This window comes from Rhodamnia argentea, chromosome 1 (genome assembly GCF_020921035.1).
Source record: "Rhodamnia argentea isolate NSW1041297 chromosome 1, ASM2092103v1, whole genome shotgun sequence".
Classification (NCBI taxonomy): domain Eukaryota; kingdom Viridiplantae; phylum Streptophyta; class Magnoliopsida; order Myrtales; family Myrtaceae; genus Rhodamnia; species Rhodamnia argentea.
In genome coordinates this window covers 3,941,618-3,961,428 of record NC_063150.1, presented here as the reverse complement: position 1 = coordinate 3,961,428, position 19,811 = coordinate 3,941,618, and the positions used below count along the sequence as shown (strand labels likewise).

General features: G+C 40.0%; 3 protein-coding genes across 4 annotated transcripts; 1 reads left to right on the top strand and 2 right to left on the bottom strand.

Moving 5' to 3' along the window:
• Positions 1-856: 856 nt before the first annotated feature.
• On the top strand, positions 857-4,022 carry LOC115748735 (annexin D5). Its single transcript, XM_030685342.2, has 6 exons — positions 857-1,305; positions 2,133-2,278; positions 2,413-2,631; positions 3,084-3,299; positions 3,396-3,485; positions 3,599-4,022. Exons 1-6 carry the CDS (start codon positions 1,230-1,232, stop codon positions 3,800-3,802), a joined length of 951 nt encoding a protein of 316 aa, XP_030541202.1. The 5' UTR covers positions 857-1,229; the 3' UTR covers positions 3,803-4,022.
• Positions 4,023-4,442: 420 nt separating this feature from the next.
• Positions 4,443-7,138, bottom strand: LOC115748733 (ADP,ATP carrier protein ER-ANT1). Its single transcript, XM_030685340.1, has 3 exons — positions 6,620-7,138; positions 5,077-5,448; positions 4,443-4,885 (listed from the first exon to the last, which is right to left on the bottom strand). Exons 1-3 carry the CDS (start codon positions 6,944-6,946, stop codon positions 4,574-4,576), a joined length of 1,011 nt encoding a protein of 336 aa, XP_030541200.1. The 5' UTR covers positions 6,947-7,138; the 3' UTR covers positions 4,443-4,573.
• Positions 7,139-10,641: 3,503 nt separating this feature from the next.
• LOC115748730 (probable transcription factor KAN4) lies at positions 10,642-16,980 on the bottom strand. 2 transcript variants are annotated; one of them, XM_048286019.1, is made up of 6 exons: positions 15,612-16,980; positions 15,389-15,465; positions 14,666-14,711; positions 14,227-14,350; positions 12,242-12,329; positions 10,642-10,865 (listed from the first exon to the last, which is right to left on the bottom strand). In XM_048286019.1, exons 1-6 carry the CDS (start codon positions 16,525-16,527, stop codon positions 10,749-10,751), a joined length of 1,368 nt encoding a protein of 455 aa, XP_048141976.1. In that variant the 5' UTR covers positions 16,528-16,980; the 3' UTR covers positions 10,642-10,748. The 2 variants fall into 2 exon arrangements, 1 of the variants encoding a protein (XP_048141976.1); XR_007199837.1 differs by having other exon boundaries at positions 10,819-10,865; positions 12,242-12,327; positions 14,213-14,350.
• Positions 16,981-19,811: the final 2,831 nt, after the last annotated feature.

The window sequence follows — 19,811 nt, the reverse complement described above, 5'->3', positions numbered from 1 at the left end:
TCCATGTGATAAGTCCGTTGACGTGTTCCTGTGACATCTGTGACACTTGTGAAAAAGACCAAGTCAAAGCATCTGAGGGGCGACAGGACAACCTGCACGTGTAATGCATGTGGAAGCCCACACTTGGACTTCAGGATTAAATAGGATCGCTAATCACACGCACCTCAACTATGATATTCAGGGAAAAACCCAATTAAAGAATTGAGGTGGATGGCCGGACTCATGTTGAAATTTGAACGGAGGAATTGGATTCGTGGTTTTAATTGACGGATTTCGTTAACGGGTATTCCTGGAACACCTATTTACTAATGAAATAAGGGAAAAAAAAATGTAAGTATTGCTACAAAAGTACAATTGAGTCTTAAAATTTTTAAAAAATATAATCAAGTCTGAAAAGGAAAAGTGCAATCGAGTTTTAAACTTTCAAAAGGTATAATCAAGTCTTAAAATTTATTACGAAAATGCAATCGAATCTTAAAAGTTTAAAAAAATGCAACCAACGAAAGGACTTGATTTTGTCGGCAAAAAAAAAAAAAAAAGGACTTGATTTTATTAGATTAATAAGTTTTAGTACTTAATTACATCTCTATATTAAGTTTTAAGATTTAATTGAACTTTTAAAAAAATTTAAGACTTAATAATATTTTCGTAATAAGTTTTAGGATGTATTTATTTATTTATTTTTTTTAAAGTAGTTTTCAATAATTGGGTAGTCGATGAAAAGTGAGACATTGTGGATGCCCCGGATACGCCACCAATAGAAGAAAGAAAAGAAGAGGGGAAGAAGCAAGCGCGTCGTGATGGCCGAAAAGTTAAATCCGAGATTGGTTTCCGGAGATTTTTAAGGGGGGATTGAAAAAAAGAAGGGAGTTCTTCAAGTGGGTCTCGCAATCATCGGCCACGCGAAGGAAAGGACAATCGGTGAGAGTTTTTTAAAGGCGCAAATATCAATGTTACCGTTCGAGGAAAGCAACGTTGCTTTAAACTCCATTTGAGCATTGGGCCACAGGAGTTGAAAAAGCTTCCTCCTTTCCAAGGGAAGAGAAAAAACCCAGTTTCGAATCTTCTCCCCCTTCTTCTTGCCGTTCTATTTGCTTTTGGGTGGTTTTTTTTCTCGGATTCACTCCCTTCACGCAGAAGAAGAAGAAGAAGAAGAAGAAGACAGGGTGAGACTGAGTTTGGTTGTGGAAGAAGAGGGAAAAGAGAAGGAGAATTGAGGGAAGGGAAAAATGTCGACTTTGACTGTCCCTCCGGTTCTCACCTCCCCAAGAGACGATGCTATGCAACTTTACCGTGCTTTCAAGGGTACTTCTCCTCTCTCTCTCTCTCTCTCTCAAGTTGATTGATTTGTTTGGCAATCAAAAGGGTTGTAATTCCGGTTCCAACTGTAAGTGTTGGTCCCCTTTTGTTTTACTTTCAATTTCTGCTTCGTTTTGCTCTTTGTTTGTGTTGACAGTTATCGAACGAAAGTTGTCGTTTGTTTTGCAATTTAACGAAAGATGGAAGAGTTCTTCAGGGTGGCATGTTATCATTGTGTTGTCCTTTTGGGAATTGGGTTTACTCACTCTTTCATGTTGTTGGTTGTGTGGGGTCAAATTTTAGCTTTTAGGCACATTGTGATGCTTATAGCAGTTACATTTTGGCCTGCTGTTTAGCTTAATTGGACCTCAGATCCTCCATCAGTCTCGCAGTTAGTAGTGCCTATGATTGATGGTAGAGAGAGGGTACGCTGTGTGTCTTGATATCTGTTTACCACTGGAGGATTTGTGAGGAGAAATCTTTGCTGCTGGCTTTTTCCTGTTGGATATTATTGATTTTTGTGTTCGTGTATTGGGATGATTTATGTGTAAAATGTGGCTATGCAATTTACTTTGAGGGGCTGAACAGCACTTCGAGACATAGTTATGAATGCCTACGCCTGTGGCGGCTTTAGACCCTGTTTCCACGGCTCTAAAAGTCAAGTAGCCTTTAGGAATGGGCTTGCTGGGCTCTCTACACTAAGTTTTCCTCTTTTTTCAGTTCTATGTTTCAAAGTAATAATTGAAAGAAGATATCGGATATTAGTATTACTCGAGGAAGAAGCTTTATAAAGGAGCTTTGGTAGGTGACAAGTTCTCTATTTCACATTTCAGGTTTGGGATGTGATACTGCAGCGGTTGTCAATATTCTTGCCCATCGGGATGTCACACAACGTGCTCTTATTCAGCAGGAATATCGCACCATGTATTCTGATGATATTTTCAAACGCTTAGAATCGGAACTGACTGGCAAATTAGAGGTATCAATTCTGCTCTTTCTTTCATAGTATGTTCTGCACTTTTTGACGCAATGTTACCGTTTTTAATCTTAGCATTTGTGGAGAGCTATTATGCTTCATGATCTTGTATTTTTTTGTCCATTTCCTTTTCCCAGACGGCTGTTTTGCTATGGATGCATGACCCAGCTGGACGAGATGCCATAGTTCTAAGGCAGGCCTTTATGGCGTCATCAACAAATGTTCAAGCTGCTACTGAAGTAATATGTTCTCGAACTCCATCTCAGATACAGACGTTTAAGCAACACTACTATTCCAAGTTTGGGGTTCATCTCGAGCATGACATTGAGAAATATACCTCTGGGGACCATAAGAAGGTGAGAGCTCTTCCGTTTTTGTATTTCTCCTGTTTTTAGCTCTTTTTGTGCATGGTTAGCCTTGGAAAATCGCTCTTTAGCTTACAGAAATCACTATGGTTTGTATTTCTTAGTTGAGGACTTCTTTATGACGTGTTCTGTTTTAAACCCTACCTACTCTTTGATTTCTTTTCAAGATTTTTTTCATGCATGCTGTTGTAGGGATGTTCCCGGTAATGAAAGACAGATCATGTTTAACACAAAGATATCTGCCAACTTTTAAATTTGTGTCTACTCAATACTAAGAGATGTTCAACCAAAAAAAATAATTATACAAAGAGATGTATATGGGATGGAATGATCTCAATTTTGTACAAGCTCTTGGAATCTTTCTGCAAATAGAGACAAGCTATCAATGGGACAGCATATCAAACTAGATAAATCCAGTTTCTGAACTTTAAGGCTTTCCGCAGCTTCTGCTTACATATGTCGGTACGCCGCGCTATGAAGGCTTTGAAGTCGATAGGATGGCCGTAGAACATGATGCAAAGGCTCTTTTCAAAGCTGGGGAGAAGCGGCTGGGGACCGATGAGAAGACTTTTATCAAGATATTTAGCGAAAGAAGCAGGGCACATTTGGCTGCTATTGATTCCGCTTATCATAACATGTATGGCAGTTCGTTAAAGAAGGTGAGTTTTCTTCAGATATACTTGCATATTACATGTCTGTTTTTTATTTATCCTTTTGTTAAGCATGATGCCTAACCAGAACATGAACCAAAGCAGGCCGTGAAGAGCGAAACATCAGGATATTTTGAGTATGGTCTCTTGACAATCTTACAGTGCTCTCAGAACCCTGCCAAGTATTTTGCAAAGGTATGTTTCTTTAATCTCATCTCAGGCAAAGCCCTTGCTTGCTTAGCTGCTGCTTAAAAATTTGTAGCCCATCAGAGTTGCAACCCTTCATGCATACGTACATTACGTTGCAGGTATTACACAAGGCGATGAAAGGTCTGGGGACCGATGACACGACGCTGATAAGGGTGATTGTGACGAGGACCGAAATCGACATGCAGTATATAAAAGCAGAATACCATAAGAAGTACAAGAAGACTCTAAACGACGCAGTTCACTCCGAAACATCGGGCCACTATAGGACTTTCCTGCTTTCACTTCTTGGCCCCAACCATTAGGATCATCGTCCATGAAAAGTTAGTCTGGGTCAGAAGCTTTGTGTGCTCATTTTCTTTCAGATGGATGAACTTGTATTTGGGGAATGGGTTGGTCAAAAGTATACCTTGGTGGAAGTGAAAACTGAAATTGCTTCTGTTTGTAAATTTCTGTCTGAGAATTGTACCGGTGCCATGGTTGTGTTTACCCTTCTTAAGGATAATGCTAGTGTGGTTTTCGAGACCCCTTATTCTTGAAAGGATCTTGTTGGGACAAGTCAATTTATTTTCAAGATATAACACGAGAGCGGTCAATCAATTTCAAGGTACTAATTGTGCGAAGACAATCAATGCATTGAAGAACTGACTTTCCTGTAACTAGGCCTTGACTGGGTGCCCCCTACTGTTTCTATTTATGGAATTGATCGATTTTTTACTTTCAACCATGGATGCGCGAATTCGGGAAACGGTAATGGAGAAATCGAAAGGAAATTTTACCCGACCAGGTATGGATGTAAACTCGTAAGCTATTGAGGATAGGAATGATGGTCCAGGCCCTGTTGTGGAACAAAAAAGCCGCTTATGAATTTCGTTAATTGTTTACTTGACGAGTGTTCTAAGACATTCGGTAACAAACTCTTTAGAATTTCAATTTTCATTCATCTTATTGATCATCTATATGAATTTCATATATCAATCAATTACACTGTACAACTGAGGGAGCTATCTCCTTCATTTCAATTACCCTGTACAATTCCATACATGAATGATGTACGCATCCATATTCTACAACTTTCACTTCAAAACGCCTCGCTGTGGCCCGTAGGAATAACCGTGTCCAGAAGCGATTCTCTGAAGCAGATCGTAGCCCGCAAGAGCTCCAGCGCCTGCCATACCAAAAAGCATATTCGCGGTGACTCCTCGATAGAGGGCCCTCAGACCTTCGCGTCGGACAATCTCCTGAAATGCATGCACAGAACTTCGGTACTTGACGGGTTGTCCAGATGTGAGCATCATTCTTCGCCTTACAGTGTCAAAAGGATAAGCACATACTCCAGAGACGGTCGTGATGCTCCAACCAAGCAAGAAGCTGGCAAAGAAATTCCCCTGCAGAAAAACAGAGGACCCAAAATAAGTCCTCCCACAGGCGAAATTGAAAATGAATTGGGTCACTTCCAACAGCATCAAGTAGAAGATATCTTGATAAAACAGACAAACAGTAACTATAAATCTTCAAGTCATGTTAGCATCTATTCGAGATTCTCGGCATCAAAAAGAGAATCTGGAGAGCTGCATACCTCAAGAGCACCGATCAAAATGATAGGCTTCATCGTGTCATAGATCCCAAAATACATGCCACGATACAAAGTAATTCCCACGATTGAAGCGCCAAATCCACGGTAAAGACCTGCTATTCCATCGGTAGATACAGTTTTGCTATATACATCAATTAATCCTGTGAACTGCCGTCGACCACGAACTGGACACTCCCTAGCATCAGTAGCCAGGCGTGTCCTTGCATAATCCAAGTGGTATAGCAACAGTGATGAGGTAGCTCCAGCGGCACTTCCCGAGGCTACATTTCCAACAAACCACTTTATATATCCATCTTTCTCTTTTGAATGGCCCAAATAACTTCTGAAATAACCTTTGAATGCGAAGTTGAAAGCCTAGGGACAGTAAAAGCTCTGTCAAATAATCAAAATCAGTGATGAATATATCGAATAGGTTCAAAACCAAGAGCTGCTGTTCCAAAGACACTAATAATCAAAGCTTGAAGTCCTGCTTATAACTGGGAGGTAGCCAAAGGCACTGATTCTACAATAAAACAGCAGCATTCTTTGCTAGTTCGTATCTATTGTAAGCACCCGATTTGGCTGTTCAGTTAAAAGTTCATTATTGTCTTGCAACCTCTTGAAGGAAGTATTTTGATATAGAGTAGAAATAAGCAGACGACTCTAGTGCTTGTGGGAGGAGATCACCTAGCAGTTAAGAGCATGGAATAGATATCTTATCACTGAGGCAAGCCACTAGCCTGTATCAACTAAACAAACATGTCATGAGCCCCAGTTCACTCTTCCAATCACAAGTTGTGGACCCTTGTTTTCGTCCTAAAAGTTCAAATGACTGGCATTTTGAAAAGACCGATGGGCATTACTTTTCCAAAATCACCGCTCCAGATGAAATCTCTGAAAGCGTTTCTCTTGACTAGGAAGGATGGACAAAAATCTAACAGGGACATCACATGATCATCCCCAAAGACAACCAAGGAACTTCTGTCAGCCAAAACGTAATGCCGAAAGCAGCCAATCAGGATTGCAACCGGCTATTAAGGGGGACATGCTGCTTATCGTTTTGCCTTTTATCTTCTATTTTTCTTCTCTCCATTTGCCTATCAAATTGTAGGTAAAAAAGCAGGCTAGTTCGGGTAATTCCATCCTCTTTCACTTCACATTCCATATTCCATTCTCACTGGCAAATCAGATTCCAATATTCTAGTAGAAAGACATCATGCTTAGTAAGAAGTTCAAAATGGAACATTCTCCATTGGAACCAACTAAACCATGCCAGAAATTTTTTTGTTTTTGGTCAAAAGCCATGCCAGTTGAACACCAACCTCTGAACCTCCCACTGAAACACCATTTAAGCCACTTTTTCCCACAATCAACCAAATTTTGCACCCAAGTATCATTTGCTGCCAAAGAATCAACAATAACATCCAGCCATAAAAGTTGTTCTACCTACAAAGCCCCAAACTTTTCTTTCTAACTTCAAGAAGACAACAAAAGAACGACAACCCACGATTCAAAAAATGGCAAGAGACGAAGTTTTAGCTCTTACCTGAGTTGGGAAATAGCGAATCACATTGGCCTGATTGCCTCTCCAAAACGACAAGAAACCGTCCTCTCTCAAGACCCTCCCGAAGCAATCGGCGATACCAAGGTAGGGTCGCCTCAAGTGACCCCTCCTCATCATCTCCCCTTGATTCTGCAGCAGAAGCTTCACTCTCTCGATAGGAGCGGCGGCGCTCTTCGATATCACGGCGGCCACTCCGCCCATCGCGAAATCCATCGAGAACTTCTCCGATTGCCTCGCCATTCCTGTGGTATTATCACCCCAAATTCTTTCCTCGAAATTTCTCTGGCTACGTGCACATGGCCCCTGCATAAGCAATCTGGTGAGAGACGGGACGGCGAAGGTTAAGGTGCGGGGTGGGCGGAGTTTTGGCTTCTTGTGGGATAGATTGTGGCGGTGATTCGATTCGGCCGCGCAATTTGCAATAACAAAACCGAAACGAAGCTTGAAATGAACTAATCCAAGGACTGTCGGATCCAATCCGACGTCGTTAAGCTCGGCTTAAAAGGGTCTTGTCAGATAGACATCATCGGGCGTTCGATGCGGATCTGAATACGCACAAGCCCGTGCCTTTAAAGATGGTCACGACAGAATGTGCGAGGACGCATGAAAATCGACATTCCGATCCATAACGACACATTATAAAATCAAGCTGCGATCGTTGAGAAGACGACGATGACGAGTAAACAATGCCCGAAGATCTTGGAGGACTTACATTCGTGCATGAGGATAACGATGACACGAAGGCACAAGCAGAAGATAAAACAATCTCAAGAAAGGTCAAACAGATGAGGGCAATGAGTAGCACACGTGTCAAAACAGTATTTTTGGATAAGTAAAGGAAAATTTCAAATAAAGATTTAAAATGCCCTCATTTTCTTCGATAAGAATTTAAAATGATTCTGTCACTCTCAAAAGAAGGCTTGACATCACGTCAAGAGCATTTTTGTCCTCTAGTTTTTAATTTTTCTTTCTTTCTTTTACTGTTTTTCAAAAAGAAAGAAAAAGGACAAACCCTTCGCGTGTGGCTACCACCGTTCCATCATCGATGGGGCGGGGCCGACTGCCAGCAAGCCCTCCCCTTTGGTCACCAACCATCGCAAATCCTCTTTCGAATTTGGGCGATTATTTTTAGAAAAATATTTTTCTAATTATTCATTTTTTATGGAACAAATGGAGCCGAAACTCACATAATTCGACTGACCTAGCCCTCGCTATAAAAGTCTTCCTTCTCTCTCTTCATTTTTTGGCCCCCTCATTTTCGTGGAACACCCCCACCCCGCCAAAACGCTCTCTCTCTCCCTCTCTCCCTGTCGTTCTTCCACCAATGACACCAAAGCTCGACGCAGGTGTTCCACGAGGCCTTCAACCACCATAGCTTATTAGCTTGCCCTCGACGTCCGCTCTCTCTCCCTTCCCTGTCAACCTCAACTACACGGCACCTAGGAAGGAACAAGGAGTTTAAGCTCGTCCGGATGGCAATTCGAGCTCCGTTTCTTCGTACGCATTCCCAAGGCAAATAGACCTCTATCCCTACGACTAGATTGCGCATTAATCGTTCGTTTTAGCGCATATTGTTGATTTTGAATATGGGTGTGTTGAACGATTGTTTGGCTCGCATGGTGAACAAGAAGGAGTTGCATGCGCGATCTGTTGGTTGAATTGGCCTCTTGGGGTCTTAGGGAAGTATAATCGATGCGTTGATCGTCTTATTTATTGTTCGGGTGCGACGAATTGGAGTGTGAATGTATAAAGGGAGGTTCGGCCATATGGTTTGGGGAAGGATCTATGAGATTCGACGCTTGTATGATGAATTCGTTGGTTATACGGTTGCCATCTGTCTTTGGGTAGGTTCAAAGTAGAGTGGGATTGCCCGATAAGTCACCGGATGGATGCGAATTGAAATTGAGATCACATGGGTGTTTTGTCGAGAGGCTTGGCGGAAAGGAAATGGATCCCCTAACATTGATCAAATCGGGCCGTCCAAATCAAAATGAACGATTTGATTTGATCCATGTCACCTCTTGAAAAGGGAGAGGGGGGAATTTTGAACAAGAATTTTTAAAATTTTTTGAAGAGGTGACATGGATCAAATCAGGCGTCCATTTTAATTTGGACGGCCCAATTTGATCAATGTCACCCATAACATTGCTATTGCAATATTATGGGATCCGGATCGTGGTGGAAAGGGGTCATGGAGTTTTGTGTTTTTCATGCTCACCTTGTTGGATAGATCCCTCATTATTCTACGGCTTCCTTGTGTATATGATCATGGTGGCTTTCCTTTGTATTCTGTTGTATGGTTGCCTGTTGAGATCCGCTTGATTGAATGAATGCATAGATTGCCTAGTTGTTTGGTTAGATGTTTATTTGTTGAGTTTCGACTCACTCCCGTTGATGTAACTCTATTTCGGATAAGCTCTCCATTCAAGAAGTAGTAGACTTCGATGATGGCATTGAAACTCACAGAGAATAATCGTGGATAGTACTCCGAAGTAGCCACTCCCCTTTGGATTCCTCCTAGTGTATTCTATGGTTTCGCTTTATGAAAATATATTGTAACTAACGGGTGTGTATATATATATAAACTTAGAAATTTATTTGCTGAGTTTCGACTCACTCCCGTTGATGTAACCCTATTTCGGATAAGCTCTCCATTTGAGAAGTAACAAACTTGGATGATGGTATTGGAACTCTTAGAGAGTAATCGTGGATAGTAATCCGGAGTAGACACTCCCTTTTGGACTCCTCCCGGTGTATTCTGTGGTATTTGTGGATAATGTGTGATTGTGTGATAGGTACAGGTTAGTGAACCCTATGAAAAGCCATACTCTTTTAGGCGTTATGCCTACCGTCTCTTTGCATGCATTTGCGTTCTATATGGCCACCTGGAGTGTTTTTAGTTTATTAAGTTTTTGCATGTGCCCTCTATTATGTATAATATTAGATTAAAACAGAGCTCATTAGTAAAGTGACGCCCTAGGACGTCACACTAGCGACCTCCGCAGGCCATCGACGAGGCCCGGTAATGGTCGGCGGGGAAAAAAATAAAAAAGCAAAAAGGAGACAAAATCAAAATGTTCAAAAAATATTAAAATATCATTAAGAATTGTCCACTTCAGCTCCAATCGTGCCATGCATGACAGCCGACGCCCATATCGGTGATTTTCAGATAAAATTGGCTAGATCAATTAGCAAAATGTGAAAAAATTTAGGACTCAACTTGCAAAATTAAAATGTTTGTGACTAAATAGATAGAAGTGCAATAGGTTTATAACTTTTTGGACAATTTTCCCTCACTTCATGTGATTGTAGATCTAACTTATGTATGTAATTTAAACCAACGCAACTAATATGTCCCAAGATTTTTCGAGCTTTAACAAATGCACAACATCGAAACAATTCATGATATTCAATCGAAGACATATTGCTTAAAGGTCCAATTCTTGTTTGGTGAAAAATCTCTAGTTTTAATAAAAAAAATATTTTTATTATTGACAACAACTTATGTATAATCATTTTCATTTATGATGAAAATATTTTTTTATATTTATTTTTGTAAGCGATATGGACGATCATTTTTAGGAATATATTTTTCAAATTATCCATTTTTTAGAAACAAATGGAGCCAAAGTTCATTTCGGACGGTATTATAACAACTTAAGTTTTAGTACATGAGGACTAGTAACACCAAACACTTCGTTCAACAAAGACAAGCTTTATCGAACTGGGTTCACCTCAAATTGCCCATCCGAGAGAATCAAACAAAGCAGGATGTCTTTCATAAATCGATCAAAAAGACGATGAAAAGCAAAACCCTAAATGGAACACCTCAAGTACCAGCGTGCGAAAATTGATATGCTTCCACCCTTTATCATTGTCATCTACTTTAGCCTTATTCGATCGGACATGAACCATCAAAATCCTAATCTCAAAATAAAGCAACTTTACTTTGCTAGAAAAGAGCGACGCCAGGAAAAGAAACGAGGCAGTCGGATGCAGTGGTCGTGGAAAAAATGACTTCGTTAAATCAAAAAAGTTATATCATTAATTAATGTGCTCTACACTATTTCCCATCTATATGCATTAAAAAAACATTTTTTTATGCGTCTAATTAGGAGTCATATACATTGCCACGCCAATCGGATCTCCCTAGGCTGAACTCCAAGCTTGGAGCGTTCATATTCAAGCTTGATCTCGTACAATCTCTCTGTTGGCCCATATACTCCACCTGCATATATATGGAAAACTATGTCATGTAATGAAAATTTAGTTTGAATGACTGTGTTTAAAAAGATTAGCCAAACTATAGAATAACATAAGATCACAGTGTGTGGAATCATTTGTTCAAGCTCTCTCTACTCTTATATACTTAACTTAGGCCGGATTTGTTTACAAACCGAGTTAGAACTACATGTAATACACGAGTCGACTCATTCAGACGTTCAAGTAGACTTTGTGCATGTTCTGCCGAACGGCAACTAATCAGCAGTTTTCAGCTCAAAAGCGATCTGAAACTTGTATTGTATAATCCGGCGATGAGTTGCATCCTTGTGCCTAGCTGTGGAAGCGACAGAGGCAAGCCCTCCGTCACATCAGTGGGACAAATGCATTGGTGACATCTTCATCTTGACGAGATCATACAAGAACCTAAGTATAGTTAAATGTCATTAGCTATGCATAGTTAGTTTGTGTACTGATCTATCCTCGAATGCAGTAAGCAATTGTTACTACAGTATATTAGGTTTAAGAGTAAGCTTCTGGCAGGAGCATCTAGTAATATATCGTGAGCTTATGTATCGACAAAGGTTCCGTATACTGTCTCATTAGTGTGTCGAATACCTTGGCATTGTCTATGCATCCAAAGTTCGAAAGAGGGACATAAGGAAAATCGCCTATTTGTATAAACTGATTTGTTTATCCAGTTCTTAGTTGTAATATAGACTTTCTTAATCTTAGTCAGTTTAAATGTTCTTTGTTCTTACTTAGACTGAATAGGGTTTATCTAGAGTTGTCAAATTTTTTTTTCACTTAAACTTTTGATACAGCGACTCGGATCTTGCTGTCATCTATTCATTGTATAATGTGATCTCTCATTATTGACTAATGTGAGTATTTTGAGAAAGTTTTTTCATAGCTAGAGATCCTTACCATTAACTGTCAAAAGTTATAAAGAAAAAGATCAATTTTACTACTTGTATTTGGGAGTAGTTAATTTGCCTAAATATACATATATTGATTTTGATTTTGTCAATCATGAATTCTGAGAACTATCGCCTCGACTGGTTTATTTATGCGAGTGGTCAATTGCAAATGAAAATTTATCGTCTTAATACATCCTTATAAACTAAGGTAATCATAAATCACGCAATAATGTAATTAACCTTCTTTCCGTAGAGAAGACAAACAAAACATATATTTCCTTGGACTATTATTTGACTTTATATGTCTATCGTGCATGTCGCAAAGATTAAGGTCACTCCATAATTTTCCTTTCTCCATACACGGTTGTCTTTTCTTAGTCTATCATTAGTTTATGCATATGATCGACGTAGAAGTATAAATATGTCATTTATGCGTATATATTTGAGCGACTGGGATTCTAACCTCAGAGTTATGTTGAGATGAAATGATTTCTGGCCTTGTTGTCCCATCAACATCTCTAGAATTGGTGCTATGCGGCCTCTCTCCATCGCTGCAAAAACATGGTTCCAAACAAGCACCGTTAGTTATTTCTTGATTCTAAGTCGTTTTTTCACTCATATACTTAAACTACCTTAACTACAATCAAACCATGTTCAAGGGCCTCAAAATAACATAAGCCAAAAGTAAATTTTGAGACTAGATAAAATCAAAGGCGCCCATGACTTTACGGTAATCATGATCTAATGTATGCATACCAACATTCCTCTTGTTATATCCAAGTCTCGACATCCCATAAACGACCGATTATTAAGTAACAAGTACCCAAAAAACAAACGCCAAAGTTTCCTTTTTTCGGATTTTTGTAAGATTGGAGGACTGCAAAGATATAGACATCTTGAGAAACAATTTAAAAATGTCTTCGTTATAGACTCCGGACCGTCAAATTTCACTTTGAAAAGACCAGAGAAGTTGCACAAAGGTGGTCGAACAACTTACTTGAGAAACTAATGACTATGATAATCGGCTAACTCCTCAAGTTTCAAAAGATTCCCAATAATTGTATCCAAAAGAAAAGGAGATTTACATAATTGGTTTTTGTAATTGGCTAAGGAATAGCTTCATGGACTAATGTATAAGTTAATAATGAGAATGAATAGATAATAGCTTAACGTCCCTAGAAAAATATTCAGCTTTTAATGCTTTCAGGGTGCTGGTCCATGCATGTGTCCTCGTACATTATATTATTTAGGAGGATCTTGGACCAGAGAAACAGGTGACTTAAAGGTTAAAGAACTTGTTCTGAACGATAGGGGAATCCAAGACTACAGATCTAGGAGTATGTCAATTGATGAGAATTGCTAAATTGTTCCATGAAAAGGAGACAACAAAAAAATGACAGTGTTGTATTCACACCAGTTACACTAATTATACACGGTTCCAATACTCTAATAATGCTTATGGACTCTTCATTTTTTTGGCTTAAGTTGTATACATTATGTAGTAAGTCATCTAGTTGAATTCATCCATAAGAATCTCTTGGCAATGGCGTGGTAATGGAGAGAGAAGGAACTCGGAACGAATCCAAGTCAACAATGCCAGTAGGGCTTTAACGATAAGCATATTTCCTAACGCCGAAATTAAGGGAAAAAGAGGCCGTTGCTATGTCTTCTAACATACTTTGAAATTTCCATAGAGAATTGACGGCAAAAGGGCGGATCATTTTTCATCTGTGTATAATGTGTAGGCGTTAAGTGGTATTGCCTGGTCGCAATATCTACATATGCAAATCGTCGTGTATCTTCGGTATCTCCTCTTTGTCAATCATGAACATGATTTTAAGGTTGGTTTGATCTACTCTCAGTCCATATTTTTAGTCATACGTCTCATCTTGAAAGTCATGATGATACATACTAGAATCAGATATTGAAAGACAAATGAGGAATAACTACTAGAAAGTCAAAGGAAACGCCTGATGTTTTGTAGATGATGGTGATTAACTAAAGACTACTGCAGCTCTATCATCACTTTAGATTGCATTACAGGAGAATGAAGAGAAAAGCCAGAAACTTTGCGAAACTTTGCTATGGCTATGCTTTTCTTCGACTGCATGCAAATATGTTTTTATTATCATTCATGTTTGATTTGATAAAGTTCCTTTACTTCTCAGCACAAGTCCATATAGATCAAAACAAGAAAGAGTGGAAAAAAGGAAAGCCAAGTGAAAAGCCAAAAACAAAAGCTGTGTTAGCACTTTCAAGTTAAAGAAAAGACGTTTCAACCAAACAAAGAAAGAGAAAAGATAAAGAAACTTCAGAAAAGGGCAATGATTTGATTTATTTTCACATCAGAAGTATCAAATGCAGACAAACAAATCCAGAAACATATGATGTGCTCATGACTCAGAAAGTTAAAAAAGAGAGAAATACAGTATGATAGCTTTCCATTACCTTGAACAGTTAGTCCACATGTTATGTCCAGTGGAAGCACTCAAATCAGAACCATCAGCTCTGTGGTTTCCATTTTGCTGGAATGTTTTTAAGGGGGGCAAGAAGTCTTCATCACCAGATCCATCTGATTTCCACTCAAAAAAATTAGAGGAAAAATAAAAGGAGGAACACAAGAATAGAGGTTTAGGGCATTTAAGAAGATGCTTGGGCATGTAGCATGTGTGCATGTTTGAACATGTCTGATCTTGCGGGGTGAAAATGCATGTGACTAAAATATGTGAGAGAGAGAGAGAGAGAGAGAGAGAGAGAGAGAGAGTCTCCTAAAGTTTTCAAAAGATTGATGGATGATAAAAGGCGCAAAAAAAAAAGTATCTACTTAATTGATTAATTCAATCTATACAGTAGCTTAAGACAAGGTAAGATACTTATTAATGTTTACCTGAGACCGCAGCTCCTTTGTCAGTGTTCTTAACAGTCCTATACATCTGAAAGGAGCAAAATAAGGCAAAGGAAATGAACAGAGGATGAATAAAAACACACAAAAACAAAAATTGACCAAGAATAAAGCAAAAGATAATGAAAAAAAAAAAGTCCACCTTTTTTCTTATTTTTTTCCCGTTTCTTAAAAGAAGTGAGCAATGTAGAAGTGAACATTAAAAGACACCCCCACTCCTAGTCAAGGAAAACCAAATCGGATGCTTCTTCTTTCTGGATTTTTCCTGGGTTTGTTTATTAACCACGAGGTTGATGTTTGGTGAGGTCAGTAATTGCTTTGTATTATTGAGAAATGATGGCTACTTTTTTCTCCTCTCTCTCTAAAAAGCAGCTTCTGTCCTGTGTATCAGAAAGACCAGAGAGAGGGAGAGAGGAGAGACTTCCAACTGTTCATTCACTGCACGTTCATCGACTCCCGTGCCAGTCGGAGAGATGCAGTCTTTAGAAACACTCAGAGAGAGAGAGAGAGAGAGAGAGAGAGAGAGAGAAACTGATATTTTTGGTTTCTTTCTGCTTCTTTTTTGGGGGGAGCAATATTAATTCTGAATTGTTGTTTTGATGCTTTGATCTCTTGTTCAACATCACCTTCTCATCCTGCTAATTTTCTTGAAGAAATTAAAGACATCTCAGCAGATGAATAATGAAGAAATGCAGCAATATATGTTACCTGCAAATGGCTCTTCACATGAGCTAGTGTTAGGTCCTTCACATCCATTAGCTCCAACACTGATTTTGGTGTAGCTCCTAGAAGATGAAAAAATCAACCAAAAGCAAAACATACCCAACAAAAATTATGCTCAGGAAACTTGTCTCTCATTTAGACAGCCTCATCAAAAGATAAGGAGAAAGAAGAGGATAAACCACGAGAGAGAGAGAGAGAGAGAGTTTACTTTCATGGCCACCAAGAAGCCCAACGGCGTGAACAAAGCGGGCATGGAGAGAGCTAGTCCAACGCATCCTCGGAGCCCTCATGTTCCTCTTGTTGCTCTGCAACTTGGGCGCGAACCTGAATCTCGAGACCATCGATTCGCCCGGCGATCCATACTGGTGGTGGTGATGTATGTACTGCATCATCATCATCTGCCTTGACTTGAAATTGTGGTTCAGATTATCCATCGTTATCCCGTTGAATCTCGAACCGCCCCCGTCGCCGCCGGAATTCAACACGTACATGGGCTCAAAGTAATTGCTTGGACTACTAGAACTATTGTTCATGTTCATCATGTTGTTGCTTGGCCGGGGCAAATTGCAACATGACTTCGGATTATTGTCCCTCGTTGTCATCACATCTCTGGGGAAATTGCGATCTGCCTGCAGAGGAAACGGGAAGGAATTGCTACAAGCGCCGGTGTTGTACACGGGAATGCCCTTGATCGGTCGAAGCTTGTCCGAGACACCGAGGAGCGACATCCCGCTGCTTATGTGGCCGAGACTTCCATTGCCAATCACATGCCTCCTGTTGAAATAATCTTCTCCTCGGTGATCTCCATTGTGCACATCGCCGACGGTCCTCCGCCACGGGCTCTCAGCCTCTAAAGGGTTGTTCGCGGCCTCGGCAGCGGCGGGGTAATTCGATAGGGAGAGCCGGGTGTCCGCAGCGACATCGGCCTTGAGGATGGAACTGTCGCTGTGGGACCTTAGGGCGTAGCGATAGTCTTCATCGTCATCCCCGGCGCCTCTCCGCCAAATGTTGAAGCTCGAGTTCGAGTCCCCTTCGTTGTTACCACCGCCGCAGATCGAGGAGGGGGCACTGTTGGGGGGGCTTATGTGGAGGGAAAGATCAGGAAAGTAGTTCTCTTCTTCCATCTGGACACCAACTTAGAGTTCACACAGAGATCAGAGTACGAGCTATGAACTTTTTTCTTGCTTGCTTCTGGTCTTCTGTAGAGAAAACGAGATAAGGGTCACTTTGTGCTCTCCCACACAGCTGAAAACTGGGGGTAGAAAAGGAGAGGAAGTTGTCCTGTGCCTTCAATTTTGAAAATCTGGGTTTTTTTTCCCAGTCTTTTTTTTTTTTTTGGTGGGGTTTCTCTATATCTTGGGAATATAAGAACAGTGATGCCTGTTTTTCTTTTTTGTGGGTGGGTTGAGAGAGTTGCAGATTACTGGAAAGAGATGGTGGTATGATGAGCTTGAAAAGGTTATAGCTGAGAGAGAGAGAGAGAGAGAGAGAGAGAGAGAGCTAAATGAGACTTTTTCTCGAGAAAGAGAGAGAAAGTGATGGGAAAATTTTGGAAAGAATTGGAAAAGGGGGAGGAATTGGAGGGGGAGCGTGTGTTGCTCCTGCTGCCTCGAGAGTATATATAAGAAAACGACACTGCAACAAAGAAGCTTGTCCTCTCTCTCTCTCTCTCTCTGTGCAATAGTCAAAACAGCATAAAGTTAGGCAACTTGGCATCTCTCTCACTCTCCCGGGGAAGACGGGCTGCAAGTGAAGTAGCAAATGCTCCGAGCTCACATACAACTTCACATGGTAGAATACGTATAAAGAAGGGCGAATTTTTTTATATAAAATCCCGAGAATACGATCATCAGTGGATCGTTCTTTGATGGTCTTTGAAGTTTTTGGCGGTACAACATTTTGTGTTTGATGCGCGATAAGTTGTACCGGGATACATAGCCTTAAGGATAGTAGATCGGCCCCTTCGAGGATACCCAAATGAGAAACGGACCATCTATCCCTATAATGTCCAACCCAGTCTATGTCGCACCATCGCATACATAACATCGCTTTAGCTCTACTTGGATGAGGGATATGAGGTTGACAACTCTATCACGAGGAGATCGCCAAATCAGAGGTCGAGTACAAGTATATTAACATACCTTATCGGGATCGTCTTTACTGAAAAAGCTTACCCAATTGAGGAGAAAAGTGTAAAAAAAGTCATAAACCTATTGCATTAGTATCAATTCAATCATAAACCTTTTTTTCGTATTAATTCAGTCATAGACCTTTCGTATTTGTGCCAATTGAGTGCTAAACATTTTATTATTGCCAATTGAGTCCTAGACCTTTTGGATTGGTGTCAATTTAGTCATAAATTTTTTTTTCGTGCTAGTTCAATCATAAACCTTCCGCATTGGTGTCAATTGAGTGCTAAACCTTTTATTGGTGCCAATTGAGTCATAAACCATTTGGATTGACGTCAATTTAGTTCTAAATCTTTTTTTTTGTCGCTAGTTCGAGTCTTATACCTTTTGCATTGATGTCAATTGAGTCATAAACCTTTTATTGTTGACAATTGAGTCTTAAACCTTTTGGATTAATGCCAAGTTAGTCCTAATTTTTTTTTGCACTAGTACTAATTGAGTCAATCCGGTCAATTTTGATCGGAAATCGTTGATGTAAACGTTGATTGTCCTACGTGACACAATTGACGCCGACGTGGACAATGTCAAATAATATTTCGGATGCAAAAATTATTACTAAACCGACATCAATCCAAAAGATTTATGATGTAATTGGCATAAAAAAAAGTTTAGTACTAAATTGACACCGAAAAAAAGTTTAGAACTGAATTGGCACCAATGCAATAGGTTTATGACATTTTGAACACTTTTCCCTTCAATTGAGTTATAACCTATTGGTAGATTAGGTTTATAATAAATGACATAATTGTCATTGTATTGTGTTAACCCTAAACCTTATGTATATATTGTAAATTACTTCATCAATGCAAGCTAAGTTTGCCCAAACTCTACATGGTATAAGAGTAGTGATCCATGGGGACCATCTCTCACGTCCATCTCTCTTCGGCCTTTTTGCTCGTGATCATCCGTTATTACCGCTACGGGGATGAGACCATGACATTGATGCCCACCTATGCCGAAATGGCTTCAATCGAGCACTAGGATTTCTTTCACCTGCTAGCCCCCGAATCCTCTAGATCGGCAAAGTCCGCTCCGGATCCGCAAGTCACCATGGCAACCGTGCTCCGTTGCCTTGCATGAATTCCTCATCCCATGGACCGCATAGCTCTCTTAGCACTCCCGCTCCGTCCGCTAACCTAGCTAAACGGACAAACACGTCTTGTGGCCGAGAAAGATGCACCCACTGTGGCATCCTAGGACATACACAAGATGTGTGTTATCGACTTCATGGCTTTGCTCCTAACCAAAAGCAGTGCTGTGGACAGCCATCTACCTTCTCTCGACCCGCGGCCACTTAGTCTAGTTATACTTCCGATGTAACACCTCCTCCGTTCACAAATAATCAATATAAGTAATTGATGCACTTGCTACAAGAGGTAAACATACTGAAAGCCAACCTCTCATGTAATGTTATTGGCTTATCTTTGAATTCATTTAATTTCGATACTTTGGTTATTGACACCGGTGCCACCAACCACATCACATTTGAATCCCGCCACCTTACAAACCCAACACGTTATCCCTCTCCACATGCCACCGTTGGAATTCCAAATGGTGTTGGTGTCCCGCCGACATCACACGGTTCAATCCCCCTTACCCCAACTATCTCCCTTGATAATGTCCTTTGCGCTTCCTCTTTCAAATACAGCTTATTATCAATCTCCAAGCTCACTTAAACCTTAAATTGCTTGGTCACTTTTTTTCATAACCATTGTCTTTTTCAAGACCTCTTGACGAAGAAGATCATTGGTTGGGGCCATGAGCGTGGTGATTTTTATTACCTAGAGATTCATATCGGATCTGCCGTTCTTTCTGCTACAACCTCTTCACTTCATCGTTGGCATGCCCACTTAGAACATCCATTTGAGTCAGTTTTATCTACTTTGCAACAAACTTTATGTTTTAGTCCAACAAAACAATTAAATCCATGTGCTGCTTGTCATTTATCCAACCAAACGCATCTGTCTTTTGAGTCTAGCATTGTTACTTCTTTACATCCTTTTCAGCTCATTCATATTGACATTTGGGGACCTTATTCTCATTTTACACATAAGATGTGTTGTTATTTTTTATCTATTGTTGATGACTATTCGCGCTATACTTGAATTTTTTTACTTACTTTTAAGTCCGATGTGATTGATTCTCCAATTCGCTTCTTTGCTTTTGTTGAAACTCAATTTCAAACTAAAGTTCAAAATCTTTAATTTGATAGCGGGACT

Excerpts from the sequence above, each read along its gene's own strand:
- LOC115748735 (XM_030685342.2), top strand. The coding sequence starts at position 1,230 with ATGTCGACTTTGACTGTCCCTCCGGTTCTCACCTCCCCAAGAGACGAT. Across the intron at positions 2,279-2,412 it reads AACTGACTGGCAAATTAGAG|ACGGCTGTTTTGCTATGGAT; the intron begins GTATCAATTCTG and ends TCCTTTTCCCAG. Across the intron at positions 3,300-3,395 it reads ATGGCAGTTCGTTAAAGAAG|GCCGTGAAGAGCGAAACATC; the intron begins GTGAGTTTTCTT and ends GAACCAAAGCAG.
- LOC115748733 (XM_030685340.1), bottom strand. The coding sequence starts at position 6,946 with ATGCAGGGGCCATGTGCACGTAGCCAGAGAAATTTCGAGGAAAGAATT. Across the intron at positions 5,449-6,619 it reads TTCGCTATTTCCCAACTCAG|GCTTTCAACTTCGCATTCAA; the intron begins GTAAGAGCTAAA and ends TACTGTCCCTAG. Across the intron at positions 4,886-5,076 it reads TTTTGATCGGTGCTCTTGAG|GGGAATTTCTTTGCCAGCTT; the intron begins GTATGCAGCTCT and ends GTTTTTCTGCAG.
- LOC115748730 (XM_048286019.1), bottom strand. The coding sequence starts at position 16,527 with ATGGAAGAAGAGAACTACTTTCCTGATCTTTCCCTCCACATAAGCCCC. Across the intron at positions 15,466-15,611 it reads GCTTCTTGGTGGCCATGAAA|GAGCTACACCAAAATCAGTG; the intron begins GTAAACTCTCTC and ends TTCATCTTCTAG. Across the intron at positions 12,330-14,226 it reads ATGTGGACTAACTGTTCAAG|CGATGGAGAGAGGCCGCATA; the intron begins GTAATGGAAAGC and ends ATGTTTTTGCAG.